Source organism: Rhineura floridana, chromosome 2 (assembly GCF_030035675.1).
Source record: "Rhineura floridana isolate rRhiFlo1 chromosome 2, rRhiFlo1.hap2, whole genome shotgun sequence".
Classification (NCBI taxonomy): Eukaryota; Metazoa; Chordata; class Lepidosauria; order Squamata; family Rhineuridae; genus Rhineura; species Rhineura floridana.
This window is the reverse complement of record NC_084481.1, coordinates 227,625,613-227,646,404: the sequence shown is the minus strand read 5'-3', so window position 1 is coordinate 227,646,404 and position 20,792 is coordinate 227,625,613. Positions and strand designations below refer to the sequence as shown.

Sequence of the window (20,792 nt, the reverse complement as noted above, 5' to 3'; positions counted from 1 at the left end):
ACCGGGGGGGGGGGGTGTTTCCCAAACTGTGGTCTGTGAGCTTCATTCAGGTGGTCCACAGTGTGTCTGTGGGTTTGTGGCTGAAGACGGGAGGCAGCACTTCAATCGTATGAAATATTCAGGTTGATTTTTAGTTGTATTTTTATTGCTGCTTCAGTTTCTTGTATTGTATTTTATTGCATTACTGTATAAATTCTATGGAATTAAAATTGCCAGAACAGGCGGAAAGATAATGAAGTGGTTCACCAAGACCCACAGCAAATTTCAAGTGGACTGTGGGGGGAAAAGTTTGGGAACCAGTGGAATAGATCAAGCAAAGGACGGAAAATATTTCATTCCGCAAAAGAAAGTAGCAAGGTTGTGAGTAGTCACTAGAGGGAGCTCTAATCACAAACATGAAGCCTATGCGTTCATTTGAAACCTTTGCAAGTTTTGGGAAACCACTGTTTTTCCCTTTGTGTACATAAAGCTAGAGCCAGTGTGGTATAGTGGTTAAGGTATTGGACTACGACCTAGGAGACCAGGGTTCGAATCCCCACACAGCCATGAAGCTCACTGGGCAACCTTGGGCCAGTCACTGCCTCTCAGCCTCAGAGGAAGGCAATGGTAAACCCCCTCTGAATACCGCTTATCATAAAAACCCTATTCATAGGGTCTCTATAAGTCAGGATCGACTTGAAGGCAGTCCATTTCCATTTTCACATAAAGCTATGATCTGTTCTGATGCTCCAAAAAGTGGAAGGAGGGAACTGAATAACACACATACGCTGGGGATGATGTGGTTGGGAGAGTGGCTACTGGCCACAATGGCTATGTTCTTCCTCCAATGTTGGAGGCACTAGAGACTGTGGATCAGCAATAGAAAGCAGGGAGAACGCTGCTGCGTTGAGGGCCTGTTTGTGGGTTTCCCATTGCGGCATCAGTGAGAACAGGATGCTGGAGTAGATGGGCCTTTGGCCTGATCCAGCAGGACTTTTATTATGCACTTATTTTTCCCCTAATTGATTTTATTGTTATATTAGTACTTATCCAGTTGTGACCTGTTTCTTGCAAGCATACATATCCTAGGAATATAATTTGCCTCAGTCAGGAGTTGGCATAATCAGGCACCTGTCAGGTCTCACCCCAGACCCTCCTGGTCCTGGTCCTCTTTGCTATTGCTTCCTGTTTCACCCTTCTGAGCATGTTGGCAGTGAAAAGAGTGAGATGCCTCTGAACAACAGTTGCTGGAAGGCAAACTATGTTGCCTTCCAGCCATCACACCCTACGTATAAGCTTCCTGATTGGCCACTGTGTGAAACGGAATACTGGACTAGATGGAGCCAAGGCTTGCCTATCACTTGCTAGAATTTATGGGATAAATGAAGATAGGTACTGATATCTGAGTGGTCCAGCAAGACTTATTTTAAAAAGTGTAGCCCCTAACTCGGGAGTATTTACCACTCCAGGCAACAAAACATCTTGCATTGGCCAGGAATGAACCTTTAACCTGTTGCAACCAGGTTGTTCTTGTGTTCCAACAGTCCAATTCTCCGTTACGTTGCCCTCGTACAAGTAAGAATCAACATTCATGTCCTTTCCTTTAGCTTCAGAAGTCTGTTCTTCCATGGAGTATGAGAACTGCGACTGCAACCTTCGACAGTGCGAGTGGTTTGTCTTTGATCACAACCTAGTTTTGCCAGAGTACGTCGTTGAGTTCGAATACATCACATCGGTACGAACTTCCTGTGTGCTATCAGCATGTTCAGTGTGAAGCGCTTGTGTAGATGTTCTCTTTACAACTGTACTAACTTCAGCTTTGCTTGTAGGGTTACCATGATCGCAGTCCAAATCCCACAGTGACAGCATGGCTACCATTTTATTATTATTTATTATTATTATTGTTATTATCATCATCATCATCATCATTATTATCATTATTATTATTATTATTATTGATGATGATGATGATGATACCACCTGCCCTTCAGTAGCAGGTCCTAGAGTGGGTTACAGCAGTTTAAAATTCAGTATTAAAAACAAAAAACAATCACAGGAATAGGGTGGGTCCTGAAAACCTACAGCTCAAATGCCAAAGGCCAGGGTAAAGAGATGTGTCTTTAGCATTCACCAAAAACTATACAGTGAAGGTCCCAGGCCCACCTCTGTGAAGAAGGTGGCTGCACTATTCCTAACAGAGGCTGGGGGAAATTATATTCACTCCTTTAAGATATGAAGGAGTGTTGATAAAACAGCAGGAGGCATGCAGGCGTGTTTTCAGAGACCTGAATATGGTAGGATAGAGGCAATGTTGCTCGCTAGGAATGGGAGAGAAATTTGATTCAGTTCACATTTAAAGGTGAGCCTACCTAATTTGCACTTTCCAAAACAATACACTAACTGAAACACAGCCATCCTTTGAAATTCACACCTCTGACTTTTGCAGTGTAGTTGTCCGGTCAAGTAATGTGTACAAAAGTACATATCCTGGGATAATGTCTAAACAAAATGCACATATTGGTGAAAAGAAGGTACCGAAAATGCATTAATTACGAGAAAGTGCTTTGCAGAAATATATATTTATTAGTCAAAACTGCACACAAACATTTGTATATTAGAAGAAATTTGCACTAAAATGCTGATCAATTTTCATGAGAGATTTTTTTTTAATGGCAAACTGATGTGGCAACATGGACAACTGGATGAAACAACTGAGAGAAACCAAAAAGGACAGGTTCACCCATCAACTGAGGGACATTCATTCGGCCATCTAGAGATGGACAGATCTGCCAATTTCGGTTTTGTTTGCTTTCTCATTTTTTTCCAATGTTAAGTTCAGTTTGCCATGCTTTTACAAAATAAGTTGTCAGCTTTGTAGTCTGTATTTATCATAATATACACATTTTTGGAAGCCATTTTTCCTAATATGATGTGTGTATTATTTTCACAACTTTGGCCGCATTCAACTAGCGCGTCCCAACAGCACAAGGATTACTGCTGGTGCAACGCAACTTCCTCCCTTTCTTCTCCCATTCGTGCTTTGCACTCTCCCCAAATTGCCCTGGAAGGTTGTGGGAACCCATAGAACAGATTTAGGGGGTACGCAGGGAGAGAGGAAAGTCCCATCACACTAGTGGTATTCCTTGTGCTGATAGGATGCTTACTTAGTGCTGAGTTGGATACAAACCTATAGACTTTTTTTGCACACTTTTAATATACACATTTTTACACATGTTTAATTGGAGAACTGCATAACAAAATTCAGAGAAGTGCACATTTCAAAGGAAAGCTGTGCTGTGGTTCACATGCTGTTTCATGAACAGTGAATTAGGACCCAGGCTGTGCTGTAAGAGAGCAGAGCTCTAACATTGCTTCATCAACAGTCAGCCTTCGGTTGAGCCTTACATAGGTGCAGCAGTTCTGTCTTGATGGTGAGTTCCGCCTTTAATGAAAGGTACCTCTTCAGTTAAAGAGGTCCACCCTGCTTTAGCAGTTGTCTCTAAGCTAATTTGTAAAAGGCTGTCAAGAGTAGATCCAAGATTTTTTTGGAGCTGCTAAGTCAGAGGTAGGGAACCTATGGCCCTCCAGATGTTACTGGACTTTGTCAGCCCCAGCCAGCATGGCCAGTGGTCAGGGATGATGCAAGCTGTAGTCCAGAAGCATCTGGCCACAGATTTCCCACTCCTACAGTTAAGTGTTGCATTGAGAGACATATTTGATGCAGTGGCGGCTGATGACTCCATTTATTTATTTATTTATTTATTTATTTTATTTTATTTATTTATCCATGTCAGTGGAACAGTGGAATCCACTCCAAGCCGTAGTCTGACCTTTCAAGGAACTTTCCAAGGTACTGCCCCACTGACATGGAGCCACCACTGGTTTGACTTTCAGTTAACTTATGTATTTATTTATCCAAACAAAGAAAATGCAGTAAGAAGCCATGAAAAAGAGAAATCATTGCATCTTTTGCACAGGTCAAAGTGGAAGCTCTGTTCTCGTCACTCAGCAATGTGATTGGGGAGGAAGGGCGGAGAAATGCGGCAGGCTTTGTGTTGTCTCGGGATCTACAACGGGACGATGAAGTTTTAAGCATGAAGCCTATCATTAAGCCCAAGCCCAAAATAGTTTGCTTGGATGAAAAAACTGTGCTAGCGGTCGCAAAGGCCAACATTTACAGTCAGATAATGGTCAGTATTCATTTATTTATTTAACAAAATGTATTTACTGCTTGATTGCAAAAAAACCCCCTCTAAGCGGTTCATAAGAAACATTAAAATTATAAATAAAAATAGTTTAAACGTTATTTAAAACATTTTGAAAAAACATTAAAAGCAGCAGTAAACTAAAAAGAGATTAAAATACACCAGCGTCTATGTGTCTGGATAGGCTTGTCTAAACAAAATGTTTTAAGCAGGTCCCAAAAAGAGTGCAGCGAAGGCGCCTGCCTAATGTCTGTCTCTGAAATTACTGGTAGGCAACAACCACCTTCCATTGTTTGAATATTTTCAAGGAAGATAATATGTCTTAAAATTAAAACAATTTGTGATTCAGTTAAGAGTACTCCTTTTGAAACTGTTTCTCTGTGTGAGTGCTACTGGTATTAAGGATAATATATATTTTTAAAGAACTGCCTGATTAATTGGGGACTTTTTTTAGTAGACCACACTATTTTTAATCAGTGTAATCAATTAATTCAATTAATTTAACCATAAACCAATTAATCATTGTAGCCCTAATTTTTTATTAAAGTTCTTTTAAGAAAGAATGTAGAAGAACATTTGAGTTAGTGTGAAATGCAAACAATTTGTACATTCTGCTTTTTTTGCTTATTATGGCTTTGATTCCTGCTGCTTTGACAGATTTTATGCTTTGTTTTTATTTTGTATTGTTTAGTTATGCTTGCTTTTCCCACTGTGGTTTACAGTGCAATCTTACACATGTCTGCTTAGAAGTAAGTCCCATTGAGTCAGTGAGGCTTACTCCCAGGTAGGTGTCTATAAGATTGTAACCTTAATATAGTTTGGTTAGTCTGCAATTGTTGGAATTGTTATGGGTTTTTATGATGTTGTAAGGCTTCTGTTGTTCTTTAATCTTGGCCTGATTTTAATGAATTTCATTTTAGGAATTGTAGTGTTAGTTTAAATAATGTTCATCATCCATTGAGCAGAGTGGCTCATAAATGCTGTAAATCAGGGATACAGATCCCAGAGCTTGGAAAAGTTACTTTTTTGAACTACAACTCCCATCAGCCCAATCCAGTGGTCATGCTGGCTGGGGCTGATGGGAGTTGTAGTTTAAAAAAGTAAATTTTCCAAGCTGTGGCAGATCCTGTGGTCCTTCAGATGTGGTTGGACTCCTAACTCCCATGAGAGCCATCCAGCATTTCCAATGGTCAGGGATGATGGGAACTATAGTCCTGTAACATCTGAGGGCCACCAGCCCCTAACCCTATTATCAATCCATCAATCCCTACTTCTCTTTCAATGTAGATTCTGAATCTGCACGGAAACAGGTTGAGCAAACTCCGAGATATCTCCAAGCTCACTGGGCTTCGCAAGCTCATCATAAGTTTTAATGAATTCACATGCTTAGATGACGTTTACCACTTGGTAAGAGAAATGCAACCATATTTTGCTCTTTAGAGTGAGTATGTTCATAAAAATTAAATTGAAGGTTGATCTGAAACCCCCCTTTCATCACTTCATTGGCAAGTGGCAAACTGCGCAGGACATTTCAGCCTTTTGGGGGGGGATGGGGGTACTTACCAGCAGTGGTGGCAGTAGCAGTATGGAACACTTTTGGCAGCAGCCATCCTCCTGGGGATAATGCCTCATCACCACATAGCACCAAACCCATGTGTCCTCTGGAAGGAAAAAAAGCTGCTGCAACATAAAGAACTCCCCCTTGCCTTTCCTGTGCAGCCAGAGGTGGCAGCATCTGAAAACAAGAAGAAAGGGAGAGGTATCTTGACCCCCATTATGTGCCCCCTTTTTAATCCAAAACCCTTCCAGCTCAGCCTTAAATATAAGCCTTTTGTTTCCTTCTAGAGATCTCTTTTGCAAGGTGCTCATTTTTAAAAAGTCATGGAGTAAATTAATGTTGGGGTAGCAATATAATATAATATTAACATCAAAATATTTTTTCATTGGGCTATCTGAAAAGCAACGTAAACAAGGAAGATATGGAACTTGCAAGATGACTGCGGCCAGACTAGTCCTGGCATGAAATTCGAAATCAGATAAATCTGTTGACATTTTCCAATGGTATAAAAAGCTATGGGATATAACATTTTGGACAAAACTTACATGTTGCCGAAGAGATATAGAGGGACGTGCACCCAAAAGTTTATTGAAAAAAATGGAGTCTGTTGATTACTGGAATGCAAAATTCCAGGACAATGTCCAATCTTATAGATTATTTTTATTCATATAATTTGTTGCCTTGTTTAAAATATACTGGTGACGAAGGATACCTAATAAATGTATACAGTGCTCTTTAAACCATAGCTGACTTTTTGTATATGAATACAAAACGAAACAAAAAATGCTTGAGAGTAAAGCCACAAATTGGGACAGGGCATTGGTTGTTTTGTGCACAGTCCAAGAACTCACAGTTTGACTACAGCAAATCCAGCAAAAAGTGGACTGCTGCAGCTATGTGGTTTGAGGACCAACTTCTTTCATAAGCCATCACACATTTTTTAGTTGCTCATTGAATTGTTCATGAGCAGGTCCATCCGAAGGTTTTTAAGATGTTTTGTTTTTAAGACTCTTTGTTTTTAAGAGGTTTTTAATTGTTTAATCACTTGTTTTCTGCTCTGGGCTCCCTTTGGGTAGAAAGGGCAGGTTATAAATTTAATGAATCAAATAAGTAAATAAATAGATAAACCTGGGGAGAAAAGCCATGCAGAGGCTGTTACAAGTTCTTGTGCTTTCCCATAACCAATTAACAACAGACCCAATAAATGTCACAGAATCCTGGAATTTCTTATTTTTCTTCTGTGACAATTCCCAGCATGGCTCACTCATAGCAGCCAACAAGCTGCATTTTTAATCTACCTAGCTGCCCCTGCATATGTAAAGTGAAGGATGCTAGGAGGTCTTGAAGGGGGAACCCCAAGGAGAAGAAATCCCATTACCTGCAATATTCTGGCTATCATCTTTATCCGCTTAATATCTTTTATGATAGTTTCATTGTGATGCAGCACAGTGTTCCGCAAACTAGACAGTTGCTTGACTGTTTGCTTTTAAAGCCATGTCTCAGTAACATTCTCTTGTTACTGCCGTTGCAGCCAAATCTGGAATATTTTGACGCCAGCCATAATCATGTGATCACCCTGGAGGGCATTAGAGGCTTAAACAAACTAAAACATTTGGACTTGAGCTGGAACCAGCTGAAAAAGGCTGGGGAAGAAATTGGCGTTTTACGGAAACACACACCAATGGTGCTCAGTTTGGATATCCGACACAACCCATGGCACAAGGTACATCTCCATCTGGACTCTTAACAGAAAGAAAAAAAGATTTGGGGTCTTTTTATTTCAGTGCCAACCTTCAAGTAAGCACCATTACAACTGCTGTTGCTGCTACTGCTAATAACATTCCTTATTATGGCTGTCATTGGGTGGTATTCAATGCTAGTCCTACTCAGAGTAGACCCATTAAAGTTAATGGCCATGACTAACTTAGGTTCATGGATTTCTATGGGTCTACTCTGAGCAGAGAACTCTGAGTAGGACTCTCCAACACTGGAGGCATTCAAAAGGCAGTTGGACAGCCATCTGAAGGGTATACTTTAAGTTGTATTCCTGCATTGAGCAGGGGGTTGGACTTGATGGCCTTACAGGGTCTTTCCAACTCTACTATTCTGTGATTCCATTATTCTAAAGTAATGACAATAGAAGATTTATGTAACTTTAAAGGTGACAAAGAGGACATTGAACTTGTCAAGGGTTATCAATACCTTGGGACAGTCAATAACCAAAATCGAGACAGCAGTCAAGAAATCAGAAGACTGGGGAGGGACTGGGGAGGGAAGCTATGAAAGAACTAGAAAAAGTCCTCAAATGCAAAGATGTATCACTGAACATTAAAGTCAGGATCATTCACACCATGGTATTCCTGATCTCTATGTATGGATGTGAAAGTTGGACAGTGAAAAAAGTGGATAAGAGAAAAATCAACTCATTTGAAACGTGTTATGTTATGTTACAGTTTATTTCTATGCCGCCTTTTAGCCAAAACGGCCCTCCAGGCGGCTCACCAAAAATAAACACAAACACAAAAAGTCACCAAAATACACATCAAAAAAGAACAAAACAGTTTACAAAAATTTAAATAACAGATAACAATAACGTCTTTCAATAACAATACAATAACAATCAGCACTTTCCAAATATTTGACGATGTCTACTAGTTCTTACATCAGTGAGTTGACATCAAAGTGTGGTGCCACTGGGGTGTTGGAGGAGAGCCTTGCAGATACCATGGACCAGCCTTTTCCAACTGGTGTGCCTCCAGATGTTGTTGGACCACAACTCCTATCAGCCTCAGCCATTGGTAATGCTGGCTGAGGCTGATGGGAGTTGTGGTCCAACAACATCTGGAGGCACACCGGTTGGGAAAGGCTGCCATGGACCGTAAAAAAGACAAATGATTGGGTGTTAGAACAAATTAAACCAGAACTATCGTTAGAAGCTGAAATGATGAAACTGTTGTTACCATACTTTGGACACATAATGAGAAGACCTGATTCACTAGAAAAGACAATCGTGCTGGGAAAAACAGAAGGGGGTAGAAAGAGAGGAAGACCAAACAAGAGATGGATTGATTCCGTAAAGGAAGCCACAGACCTGAACTTACAAGATCTGAACGGGGGGGTTATAACAGTTGCTATTGGAGGTTGCTGACTCATAGGGTAATCAATGAAGGAACATAACACAACAGTAAAACCTATTACTGTTATGCTATGGCAGGGATGAGGAGCCTGTGGGCCCTGCAGATGTTGATGGACTCCAACTCCCATCAGCTCCAGGCAACATAGCCAGTGGTCAGGGATGATGGAAGGTGTAGTCCAGCAACATCTGGGAGGTCATAGGTTCCCCATCTGGATACTACAGCTAGGGATGTGCTGGAATTACACAGTTTGGATTTGGTACCAAATTTTCCATTAATTCACATATTATCTATCATTGCGGATTGGATTTTTATGTAGCAATTTTTGGCTGCTATTTTCAAAAATAGGTTTTTTTAAAAAAATTCAGCTTCTAAAATACCGATATGAAGAATGATACTTTCATTGATATTACCTTTCATTTATCAATATTTCCTTTTAAAATATTGATATTGCACTTTAAATATATTATTCCCTTCCAAAATATTTCTTTTCAAAATACTGATATTTCCTTTTAAATTATCGATATATCCTTTAAAAAATATTGATATTAATATCAAACTTTGCAAGGGAAAAATTGATTGGTCGAAGCAGCAGCTAGTGGACAAAGAATAAACTCGAATCGATATCAGTCTGTTAGGTCGACGGAACGCTTTCAAACCGGCACCAGCCAATGGATCCCACCCCTAGCCTTGTGCTTACAGGCCAATACTGCCACTGCTTGTCTCACTGCCCTACTTCTACAGCAGGGGTGGGGAACCTGTGCACAGCTGTCTCCTATCTTCCCTGACCATTGGCCATGCTGGCTGGGACTGATGGAAGTCATAGTCCTACAGGATCTAGAGGGCCACAGACTTCCTACCCCTGTTGCTATGTTAGATATAATATGTCATGGCCCCGTCAGAGGACTCCTCCGATGAGGACGACTCAGGAGTAACAGCAGCAGACCCAGGAGCAGCAGACCCAGAAGGAGACACGGAGGAGACTCCTGAGAATCCAGCTCCTTCTCCCCCTCAGCTGCAGAGCACCCCAGATACAGCAGAGGCCCTGCAGCCAGACGCAGACAGTGAACAGGATACTCCCCCCTCACCTGCAGAACGTAGACAGCAGAGGGTCAGGCAGAAGAGAGGCAGGCCTGTCCCCTTAAGGCCCAAACGCTGAGGGCTCACACCTGCTGTCAAACCTGCTCCTTATAAGGCACACATTGGCCTCAGCTTGTTGCTGACTGCAACGTCAGGCATGGCTCGTGTATTCCTAGTTTCCCTGCAGCATCTCTTGGACTGACTCCTTGGCAATTGATCCAGGACCTCTACTGACCTTGCTTCTGGACTTCGGACTTGACAAGTAAGCTTCAGACAGGCCTGGCCCTTATCAGGTTCCCTCCTCGTTGGCCTGGCAGATTTACAACCAGACTGCCGGCTAAGGACTTTCCTCCCCTGCTAACGACCCAGGCATTTCCAGCCCCCACCGGCACTGCTGTCTCAGTGCAGAGCTGACATAATACTGCTGCAGCAACTACTCTCACTGCTGCTACCCACTAGGAAGGTAGTAGGTTCTGGTTTTGGTGTACAAAGCTCTGTTCAGCTTGGGACCAGGATACCTGAAAGATCGTCTTACCCCTTCTATACCCAGTCGATCACTGCTCTCTGCAGGTGAAGACCTCCTGCAGATACCATCTTATGAAGACGTCTGTTCCGCACAACATAGGAAACAGACTTTTGGTGTGGTGGCACTGACACGTTGGAATTCCTTCCCCTTAAATATTAGACAAGCACCATCTATGTTACCTTTTGGCACCTACTGAAGACCTTCCTCTTTCAACAAGCCTTTTAAGTAGAGACCTTATCCCACTCTGCGGCAGTGTAGGAATTGCTTTTTTAAGATGTTTTAAACATTTTTTAACAGATATTTTTAAGATGTTTTATTTTAATATGTTTTTAAAGATGTTTTGCTTTAATATGCTTTAAAGTCTTTTGTTTTTAAGATGTTTTAGGGTGCTTTTATTGTTTTTGTTTACCACCCTGGGTTCCTTCTGGGAGGAAGGGAAGGATATAAATTTAATAAATAAATAAATAACAATACTTATACTCCTGTGAAATGGACTGAGAAATGGCAGCTCCAACCTGCATTCAGGAGTGGCCTTGCCTCCACCAGTAACCAGGGGGTGGCTTGTGTGTTTGTGTGTGTGTGTGTGTGTATGTGTGTGTGCACGCCAGTGAATTGGCAGCACAGTGTTGAAGTTGCACCCCAGCATCCTTTTCTACTTTGCAGAAGATTCTGTGAGCTCATTTCTTATATCCCGCTATGTAGTCACTTGAAAAATCTATTGAGCCATCCCTCACCTCTGGTCATTTTGCATACTATTCATTTATTTGCATTATAAGGTGTTTTCCCAATACGATTGCCCAGAGAAAGGAATAAACAGTAAAAATATAAAAATAAATGAATAAATACCAAACGTATTTATTTATTTATTTATTGCATTTGTATACCACCTCATAGCCGAAGCTCTCTGAGTGGTTTACAACAATTATTGTTTGTTTATTGATAATAAACTGTATATAGCCATTGGCTGTTACAGAAGCATTGCAAATGTATATACATCAAAACATGATACAAAACAACTCAGAATTAAAATCGAAAACACAATGTAAAACATTATTTATATTAAACGTTTTTAACATAACTAGCTCTGAGCTTCTTTGCTGCCAGCGCAAATTTAGCTGTTGAGAATATTATGTGTGGTCGGGGTGATGATAGAAGAAAAACCACTATCTGGGGCCCACTTAAATCTTTATTCTCAAGGAGCATAAGTAATAAAAATTTAGCTCTCAGTGGATAGAATAAAGGACAATCTAGCATATAGTGAATCAGGTCTTCCGGGACCTTGCAACCAGAAACACAAAGACGTTTGGCGAAAGGAATGCCGAGGTATCTACCTTGCAAATTCGCAGAGGGCATAACCTGGAATCTCAATTCTGTATAGGCTTTACGTAGGGGGGCTCTCGTCAGTATATCCAAGTAGGAGGGCCACATATGATTAGGTTTAATAAGGGGAAACCAGCTGGAAAAGGGCGATGTAGAGATCACTGTTTTATCATGTTCTGTGTCATAATCAAAAATCTGGTTGCGCAATGCCTTAGAGTTAATATTTCTAAGCAAATTAGTTGTTAGATAGTAAGTTGGTCCCAAGGTAGAAAAGTTAGCTGCCCAACCATCATTTTCCAGCTGATCCTCCCAGCATAATTTAGCTAGAGAGCATGAGTTGGCTACTGACAATTTCCTCCAGTAGCGTAAGAACGCTAAATCAGTCCTGGCCGCTAGAGAGGGGAGGTTGAGTTCAGCTCTCACATGAGCTGCTGGGGTTCCTTTAGGTAAACCCAGGATTTGCTTAAAAAAGGAATTTTGAATTGGCTCAAGGGCTGAAGCTAAGAAAGGGCCCCAGATTTGAGATCCGTACATAATTGATGGTAAAAGTTTTGCTTCATAGAGTTTGGACAATGGTCTCACCATTTGTCCGCCTTTAGAATAAAAAAATTTTTTCAGTTGCCCAAGTGCCCTGAGAGCTTGTAATTTGATGTATGTTAGATGATGAATCCAAGTCAAACTATTATTAATATGAATTCCCAGGTATTTAAAGGTATTTACCTGTTCTATGTTATGGCCATTTAAATGCCAAGTGTGTTTGGATCTGCTGTATTTCCCGCATACCATTATTTTAGATTTGGTATAATTAATTTGTAGGAGTTGTGAGTTACTGTATTCTTGAAGACTAAGGAGCATGTGTCTAAGGCCTATTCTGGTCAGAGAGAGCAGAACTAAGTCGTCTGCATAAAGAAGGACTGGAATTTTTCTATCCTTAATCGCCGGTGGAAAGAAAGCTGGAGAGGCCATAGCTGGTATGATGTCATTAATAAAAAAATTAAATAGGAATGGGGCCAAAATGCAGCCTTGTTTGACTCCTTTTCTCGCTGGAATTTTTTGTGAGAGGAGACCATTCAAGCCAAGACGGACTCTTATAAAGGTATTATGATGTAATGTTTGAAGCAGCCATAAAAGTCTTTTATCAATACCAGCACTGTCCAGTTTCTTCCAAAGTAAGGGGCGGTCTATCGAATCAAATGCGGCCGCAAAATCAATAAATGCCAAATAAAGTGATTTAAACGGACCCTTTTTTCTTACTTTCCTAATAAGATGTTGTAAAATAAACGCTTGGTCAATCGTGCTGGTCCCTTCCCTGAAACCAATTAAAAACATTAAAAACAAATATACAAATTTAAAACCACATTTTTAAAAAGCATTTTAAAAACACATGCTAAAATGCCTAGGAGAAAAGGAAAGTCTTGACCTGGCGCCGAAAAGATAACAGGGCGCCAGGCACACCTCGTCAAAAGGATCATTCCATAATTTGCGGGCCACCACTGAGATGTCCATCTCCCTTGTTGCCATCCTACGAGCTTCCCTCCAAGTAGGCACCCAGAGGAGGGCCTTTGATGTTGAGCATAGTGTACGGGTGGGTTCTTGTCGGGAGAGGTGTTCCATCAGGTATTGTGGTCCCAAGCCATGTAAGACTTTATAGGTTAAAACCAGCACCTTGAATTGAGCTTGGAAACATATAGGCAGCCAATGCAAGCGGGCCAGAACCAGTTTTATATGTTTGAACCGTCTGGTCCCTGTTACCAATCTGGCCGCTGCATTTTGCACAAGCTGCAGTTTCCGAACTGTCTTCAAGGGCAGTCCCACATAGAGCACATTGCAGTAATCTAACTTGGAGTTTACCAGAGCATGGACAACTGAAGCCAGGTTATCCCTGTCCAGATAGGGGCATAGGTGGGCCACCAACCAAAGTTGGTAGAAGGCACTCTGTGCCACCGAGGCTACCTGAGCCTCAAGTGACAGAGATCGTTCTAGGAGAACCCCCAAGCTACGAACCTGCTCCTTCAAGGGGAGTGCAACCCCATCCAAGACAGGTTGGACATCCACCATCTGGTCAGAAGAACCACCCACTTGTAGCATCTCAGTCTTGTCTGGATTGAGCCTCAGTTTATTAGCCCTCATCCAGTCCATTGTTGCAGACAAACGTAAGCCAATGTATGGACAGAAAATGACTAAATCTGACAGGAAAAGTTCCACAATGTGATTCTGCTTTCATTTTAAAAACTTTGGGTGAGAATTCAGGGACATCCCACCTTGCCAGTGGTGGCAGCGGGGTCCGTGGTAGGTGGGGGTCAGGTGCCAAACAGAGAGAGAGGAGTTACAAGGGAAGCAGCAGCCCTGTTATGCAGGCCTAGACAATCAGTTCCCCACATTGTCCAGCCAAGGAGAGACTGGTGAAGGTACTACAGTTGGCATGGATGGATCTCTTAATTTCAGTTCTTTAAATTTCTCATTTTTCCAATCGTAAATTCAGTTCTCCACATTTCTGCAGCAATTTGTGTGTGTGTGCTTTAAATCCTTATGAAAATTCATTCTCACCATAGTGCAAATGTCTCCTCCTAAAACACTATTTATATGCAATTTTTCCTAGTATAATACATTTTTGTATATTATTTTCACTAATCTATTCATTTTTATGCACGCTTCCCCCAATATATGATTTTTTGTAAGCATTGTTGAAGAACTGCAGCGCAAACTTCAAAGGGTAGCTGTGTTTCAGTTTGAGAAGTTTGGTTTAGGTAGTTGCTCATTAAAATGCAAACAACGTTGAATTCCTCCTCCATCCCTGTTGTTGTTGTGTGCCTTCCCATCGATTTTGACTTTTGGCAAGCCCATGAATCAGTGACCTCCAGTAGCATCTGTTATAAACCACCCCGTTCAGATCTTGTAAGTTCAGGTCTGTCTATGGGAAAAACTGAGTGAATATAATATAGATAGGCGACTTCTTCTGATCCAGGGCCTCTACGAGAACACCTATTTAAAGGTCAGGTGCAACCGTGTGGTCCAGTTAACTGCCCCTATCCCGACAGACAATGGGGTAAAGCAGGGTTGCATTCTTGCGCCATCATTGTTCAATTTTTATATTAATCCACTAATCAAACATCTTGCTGGGGAAAATGCTCACCCGCCTATATTGGCGGGAAGACCACTGTCGTCCCTTTTGTATGCGGGTGATGCCGCTCTCCTGTCTTTAACATGCGTGGGTTTACATCGCCTTCTGAGACCACTCAGTCTCTTTTGTGAGACAGAGTATCTTACAATTAACTACGACAAGTCCAAGGTCATAGTATTTACCCGTAAAAGACTTAAACATCGTTGGAGACTAAATAATCACCTGATTGAACAAGTCCCCTTTTTTAGATACTTGGGGATCACCTTTCACTCCTCGGGTTCTTGGAATTTCCATCTAAGAAACGCTGCTGCAAGTGCGCAGAGAAGCATTAGGGCACTTCTCACTTTTTTCTTTTCTAAGGCGGGGTCAATATATCCCTGCGGCAATGCTGGTCTTTAATTCTAAAATAGTACCTCAACTCCTATACGGCTCACAACTATGCACCCAGGGTAACTATGCCCCCCTGGAATGGACACAGTCCAAATTTATCAGGAACATTCTAGGTCTACCTTGTTGTGTGCCAAATGTTGCGTTACGTCGGGAGTTAGGTACCTTGCTGGTTGACACTAGGGCTTGGGTATACGGGATGAATGGGTATACGGGTCCTCACTGGGACTTGCCCCATTAACTCTCACAGATCCATATCAATCGGGTTGGAAACGTCCAATGAACTCCAAGTTGCTGTCTATGGGTTTCTCATGGCCAGATATACTACGACTGGGATACTTTAAAGCTAAAGAGCTTATTTCTTTACGTATTAGGGACATTGAGCTCCAGCACAATATGAGCCAATTGTCGGCGTTCAACAATATAGGGCCCAGTGTAAGAGCACCTGTACCCGCGCCTTATTTAACTTCCTTAAGCATCCCCAAGTATAGGAGGGCATTCTCTCTGGCCAGATTTAACGTTCTCCCCTCTGCTGTATTGGAGGGGAGATATAAGAAAGTACCGCTAAAAGAACGGGTCTGTATTTGTGGTTCTGGAGCGATAGAAGGGGTAGAGCATGTCATATTACGTTGCTCCTTTTATACAGACCTTCACACTTTGTTTAGATCCCCTTGCCTTTTAAAAAGATTCAGACCTTTTGAAGATATCCAGGTGCATGTTTTACTCGACGACCATGATCCACCATGGTGGTGAGATTTTGTGTGGCGGCCATGGCATGCAGAAAGAGCTTGGCCCAAGCATTTTAACACTTGTCAAACTATTGTTAAACTACTTGTTGTAACTATTTTGTACCTGATCTGGTTTTACCTGATCTGATCTGATTGGTTTACAATCTTATTGTTTTAAATTTGCTGCTCTTGTATCGAAATAAACAAATCTAAATCTAGTTCAGGTCTGTGGCTTCTTTTATGGAATGAATCCATCTCTTGTTTGGCCTTTCTCTTTTTCTACTCCCTTCTGTTTTTCCCAACATTATTATCTTTTCTAATGAATCATGTCTTCTCATGATGTGTCCAAAGTATGATAACCTCAGTTTCATCATTTTAGCTTCTAACGATAGTTCTGGTTTAATTTGTTCTAACACCCAATTATTTGTCTTTTTAGAAGTCCATGGTATGCGCGAAGCTCCCCTCCAACACCACATTTCAAATGAGTTGATTTTTCTCTTATCTGCTTTTTTCACTGTCCAACTTTCACATACATACATACAGACTGGGAATATCATGGTCTGAATTATCCAGACTTTAGTGTTCAGTGATACATCTTTACATCTGAGGACTTTTTCTAGTTCTCTCATAGCTTCCCTCCCCTCCCCTCCATCCCTATACCTTGATATATAAAATAGTATTAACCTGTCAGTGGAGAGTGACGGGCTTTCCCTGGGAAAATGTGGGCTTTTGGGTAGGTGCTGCAACTGAATACTTCCATGCCAAAGAAAAGGTGTCCCAATCTTGATTCTCTTTTAAATCTCCCCAAGCCGGCTTCCGTGCGTTTGAGTGTGATTGGCCAGCTGAGGGCTCTGACACATTTTGATGGAATTTTGATCACTGAGGAGGAGGCAGCTGCTGCTATCCAGTTTATGGCAGACTCTAAAATCACTCAGGTACGATGGTCTGGTTGGTTTTAAAACAGGAACGGGGGACGCTTTTCAGCCCAAGGGCTGCATTCCCTCATGGGCAAGGGGTGAGAGTGGGCAGAGCAATGGATGTGACTCTCAATTGTCCACAGTAGGATACATTCCAGCCACACACACAACTCAGAGGTGCCTATACATGTTTTCAGCCAGGCAAGCAAAATGCATGATCACAGTTCAGGGCCACATTCCAGGCACGCAAAAACTATGGAGCGGGGCCAGTGAGGAGGTGGCCTGAGGAGAGGAATGGCCTGGGGATGAAACGACCTGGCAGGCCGCTTTTGGTACCTTCTCCTGAAGATCCCCACCCCGGTTTAACATGTTATTTTTATATCGGTCATGTATATAGGCTGATTCACATGTCACGCTAAACCATGGTTTAGCACTCCATGAACAGGCTGTAGCTAGTCAGAATAAGCATCAGTCTCATGACCTTCCCCCTGCCTTCTCTTCCTCCTGCACTGCTGGAGGAATCAGGAACCCTGTTCTATAACCAACTCTGGTTAGTTTAAAGACAAGCCAGCTTCTAGCCACGAGTTATAAAGCTGGCTTGTTTTATTCGCCATTGTTCACTGTAAACCAGAACTCCTTATTTGTACATAACAGTAAGCCAACATTCTTTTGAAAGTAAAACTAATCTCAGCAGAAGCCCTACTGCCGACCACACAGGGAGAAGACAAGGAAGCGCACGTGACTGACACTTCACTCAGGCTCCTTGCAGCTTATTCATGGTTTAGCATTACACACAAATGTCACTGCTGTGTTTGGCAATTTTAAAATACACTTCCAAGTGTGTTATTATAGCTGCTGCCTTAAAAATAATTCAGGCTGCTGCTGTTATTATTTTGCTACTTGGAAATACTGCATAAGAACATAAGAGCCTGCTGGATCAGGCCAGTGGCCCATCTAGTCCAGCATCCTGTTCTCACAGTGGCCAACCAGGTGCCTGGGGGAAGCCCGCAAGCAGGACCCGAGTGCAAGAACACTCTCCCCTCCTGAGGCTTCCGGCAACTGGTTTTCAGAAGCATGCTGCCTCTGACTAGGGTGGCAGAGCACAGCCATCACAGCTAGTAGCCATGGATAGCCCTGTCCTCCATGAATTTGTCTAATTGTCTTTTAAAGCCGTCCAAGCTGGTGGCCATTACTGCATCTTGTGGGAGCAAATTCCATAGTTTAACTATGCGCTGAGTAAAGAAGTACTTCCTTTTGTCTGTCCTGAATCTTCCAACATTCAGCTTCTTTGAATGTCCACGAGTTCTAGTATTATGAGAGAGGGAGAAGAACTTTTCTCTACCCACTTTCTCAATGCCATGCATAATTTTATACACTTCTATCATGTCTCCTCTGACCCGCCTTTTCTCTAAACTAAAAAGTCCCAAATGCTGCAACCTTTCCTCGTAAGGGAGTCGCTCCATCCCCTTGATCATTCTGGTTGCCCTCTTCTGAACTTTTTCCAACTCTATAATATCCTTTCTGAGATGAGGCGACCAGAACTGTACACAGTATTCCAAATGCGGCCGCACCATAGATTTATACAACGGCATTATGATATCGGCTGTTTTATTTTCAATACCTTTCCTAATTATCGCTAGCATGGAATTTGCCTTTTTCACAGCTGCCGCACACTGGGTTGACATTTTCATCGTGCTGTCCACTACAACCCCGAGGTCTCTCTCCTGGTCGGTCACCACCAGTTCAGACCCCATGAGCGTATATGTGAAATTCAGATTTTTTGCTCCAATATGCATAATTTTACACTTGTTTATATTGAATTGCATTTGCCATTTTTCCGCCCATTCACTCAGTTTGGAGAGATCTTTTTGGAGCTCTTCACAATCCCTTTTTGTTTTAACAACCCTGAACAATTTAGTATCGTCAGCAAACTTGGCCACTTCACTGCTCACTCCTAATTCTAGGTCATTAATGAACAAGTTGAAAAGTACAGGTCCCAATACCGATCCTTGAGGGACTCCACTTTCTACAGCCCTCCACTGGGAGAACTGTCCGTTTATTCCTACTCTCTGCTTTCTGCTTCTTAACTAATTCCTTATCCACAAGAGGACCTCTCCTCTTATTCCATGACTGCTAAGCTTCCTCAGAAGTCTTTGGTGAGGTACCTTGTCAAACGCTTTTTGAAAGTCTAAGTACACTATGTCCACTGGATCACCTCTATCTATATGCTTGTTGACACTCTCAAAGAATTCTAATAGGTTACTGAGACAGGACTTTCCCTTGCAGAAGCCATGCTGGCTCTGCTTCAGCAAGGCTTGTTCTTCTATGTGCTTAGTTAATCTAGCTTTAATTATACTTTCTACCAGTTTTCCAGGGACAGAAGTTAAGCTAACTGGCCTGTAATTTCCAGGATCCCCTCTGGATCCCTTTTTGAAGATTGGCGTTACATTTGCCACTTTCCAGTCCTCAGGCACGGAGGAGGACCCGAGGGACAAGTTACATATTTTAGTTAGCAGATCAGCAATTTCACCTTTGAGTTCTTTGAGAACTCTCGGGTGGATGCCATCCGGGCCCGGTGATTTGTCAGTTTTTATATTGTCCATTAAGCCTAGAACTTCCTCTCTCGTTACCACTATTTGTCTCAGTTCCTCAGAATCCCTTCCTGCAAATGTTAGTTCAGGTTCAGGGATCTGCCCTATATCTTCCACTGTGAAGACAGATGCAAAGAATTCATTTAGCTTCTCTGCAATCTCCTTATCGTTCTTTAGGACACCTTTGACTCCCTTATCATCCAAGGGTCCAATCGCCTCCCTAGATGGTCTCCTGCTTTGAATGTATTTATAGAATTTTTTGTTGTTGGTTTTTATGTTCTTAGCAATGTGCTCCTCAAATTCTTTTTTAGCATCCCTTATTGTCTTCTTGCATTTCTTTTGCCAGAGTTTGTGTTCTTTTTTATTTTCTTCATTCGGACAAGACTTCCATTTTCTGTAGGAAGACTTTTTGCCTCTAAGAGCTTCCTTGACTTTGCTCGTTAACCATGCTGGCATCTTCTTGGCCCTGGCGGTACCTTTTCTGATCTGCGGTATGCACTCCAGTTGAGCTTCTAATATAGTGTTTTTAAACAACTTCCAAGCATTTTCGAGTGATGTGACCCTCTGGACTTTGTTTTTCAGCTTTCTTTTTACCAATCCCCTCATTTTTGTGAAGTTTCCTCTTTTGAAGTCAAATGTGACCGTGTTGGATTTTCTTGACAATTGGCCATTTACATGTATGTTTAATTTAATAGCACTGTGGTCACTGCTCCCAATCGGTTCAACAACACTTGCATCTCGCACCAGGTCCCGGTCCCCACTGAGAATTAAGTCCAGGGTTGCCGTCCCTCTGGTGGGTTCCATGACCAACTGGTCTAGGGAATAGTCATTTAGAATATCTAGAAACTTTGCTTCTTTGTCATGACTGGAACACATATGTGGCCAGTCTATGTCCGGGTAGTTGAAGTCACCCATTACTACCACATTTCCTAGTTTGGATGCTTCCTCAATTTCATATCTCATCTCAAGGTCTCCCTGAGCATTTTGATCAGGGGGACGATAGATCGTTCCCAGTATTAAGTCCCTCCTGGGGCATGGTATCACCACCCACAACGATTCTGTGGAGGAGTCTGCCTCTTTTGGGGTTTCCAGCTTGCTGGATTCAATGCCTTCTTTCACGTATAGAGCGGCTCCGCCACCAATACGTCCTTCCCTGTCCTTCCGATATAGTTTATATCCAGGGATAACCGTATCCCACTGGTTTTCTCCATTCCACCAGGTCTCCGTTATGCTCGCTATATCAATG

The 20,792-nt window shown here is 42.1% G+C and overlaps 1 protein-coding gene across 5 annotated transcripts in view; it reads left to right on the top strand.

Annotated features, from left to right (window-relative positions):
• The window catches only part of LRRC9 (leucine rich repeat containing 9), a 102,607-nt gene that overhangs the window by 45,027 nt on the left and 36,788 nt on the right, over positions 1–20,792 (top strand). For all 5 annotated transcript variants that reach the window (XM_061613303.1, XM_061613302.1, XM_061613299.1 and 2 more), the window contains 5 exons: positions 1,587–1,714; positions 3,957–4,169; positions 5,472–5,591; positions 7,274–7,465; positions 16,848–16,973. In XM_061613303.1, coding sequence (XP_061469287.1) covers positions 1,587–1,714; positions 3,957–4,169; positions 5,472–5,591; positions 7,274–7,465; positions 16,848–16,973 — 779 coding nt within the window. The remainder of the gene's footprint in view (positions 1–1,586; positions 1,715–3,956; positions 4,170–5,471; positions 5,592–7,273; positions 7,466–16,847; positions 16,974–20,792) is intronic.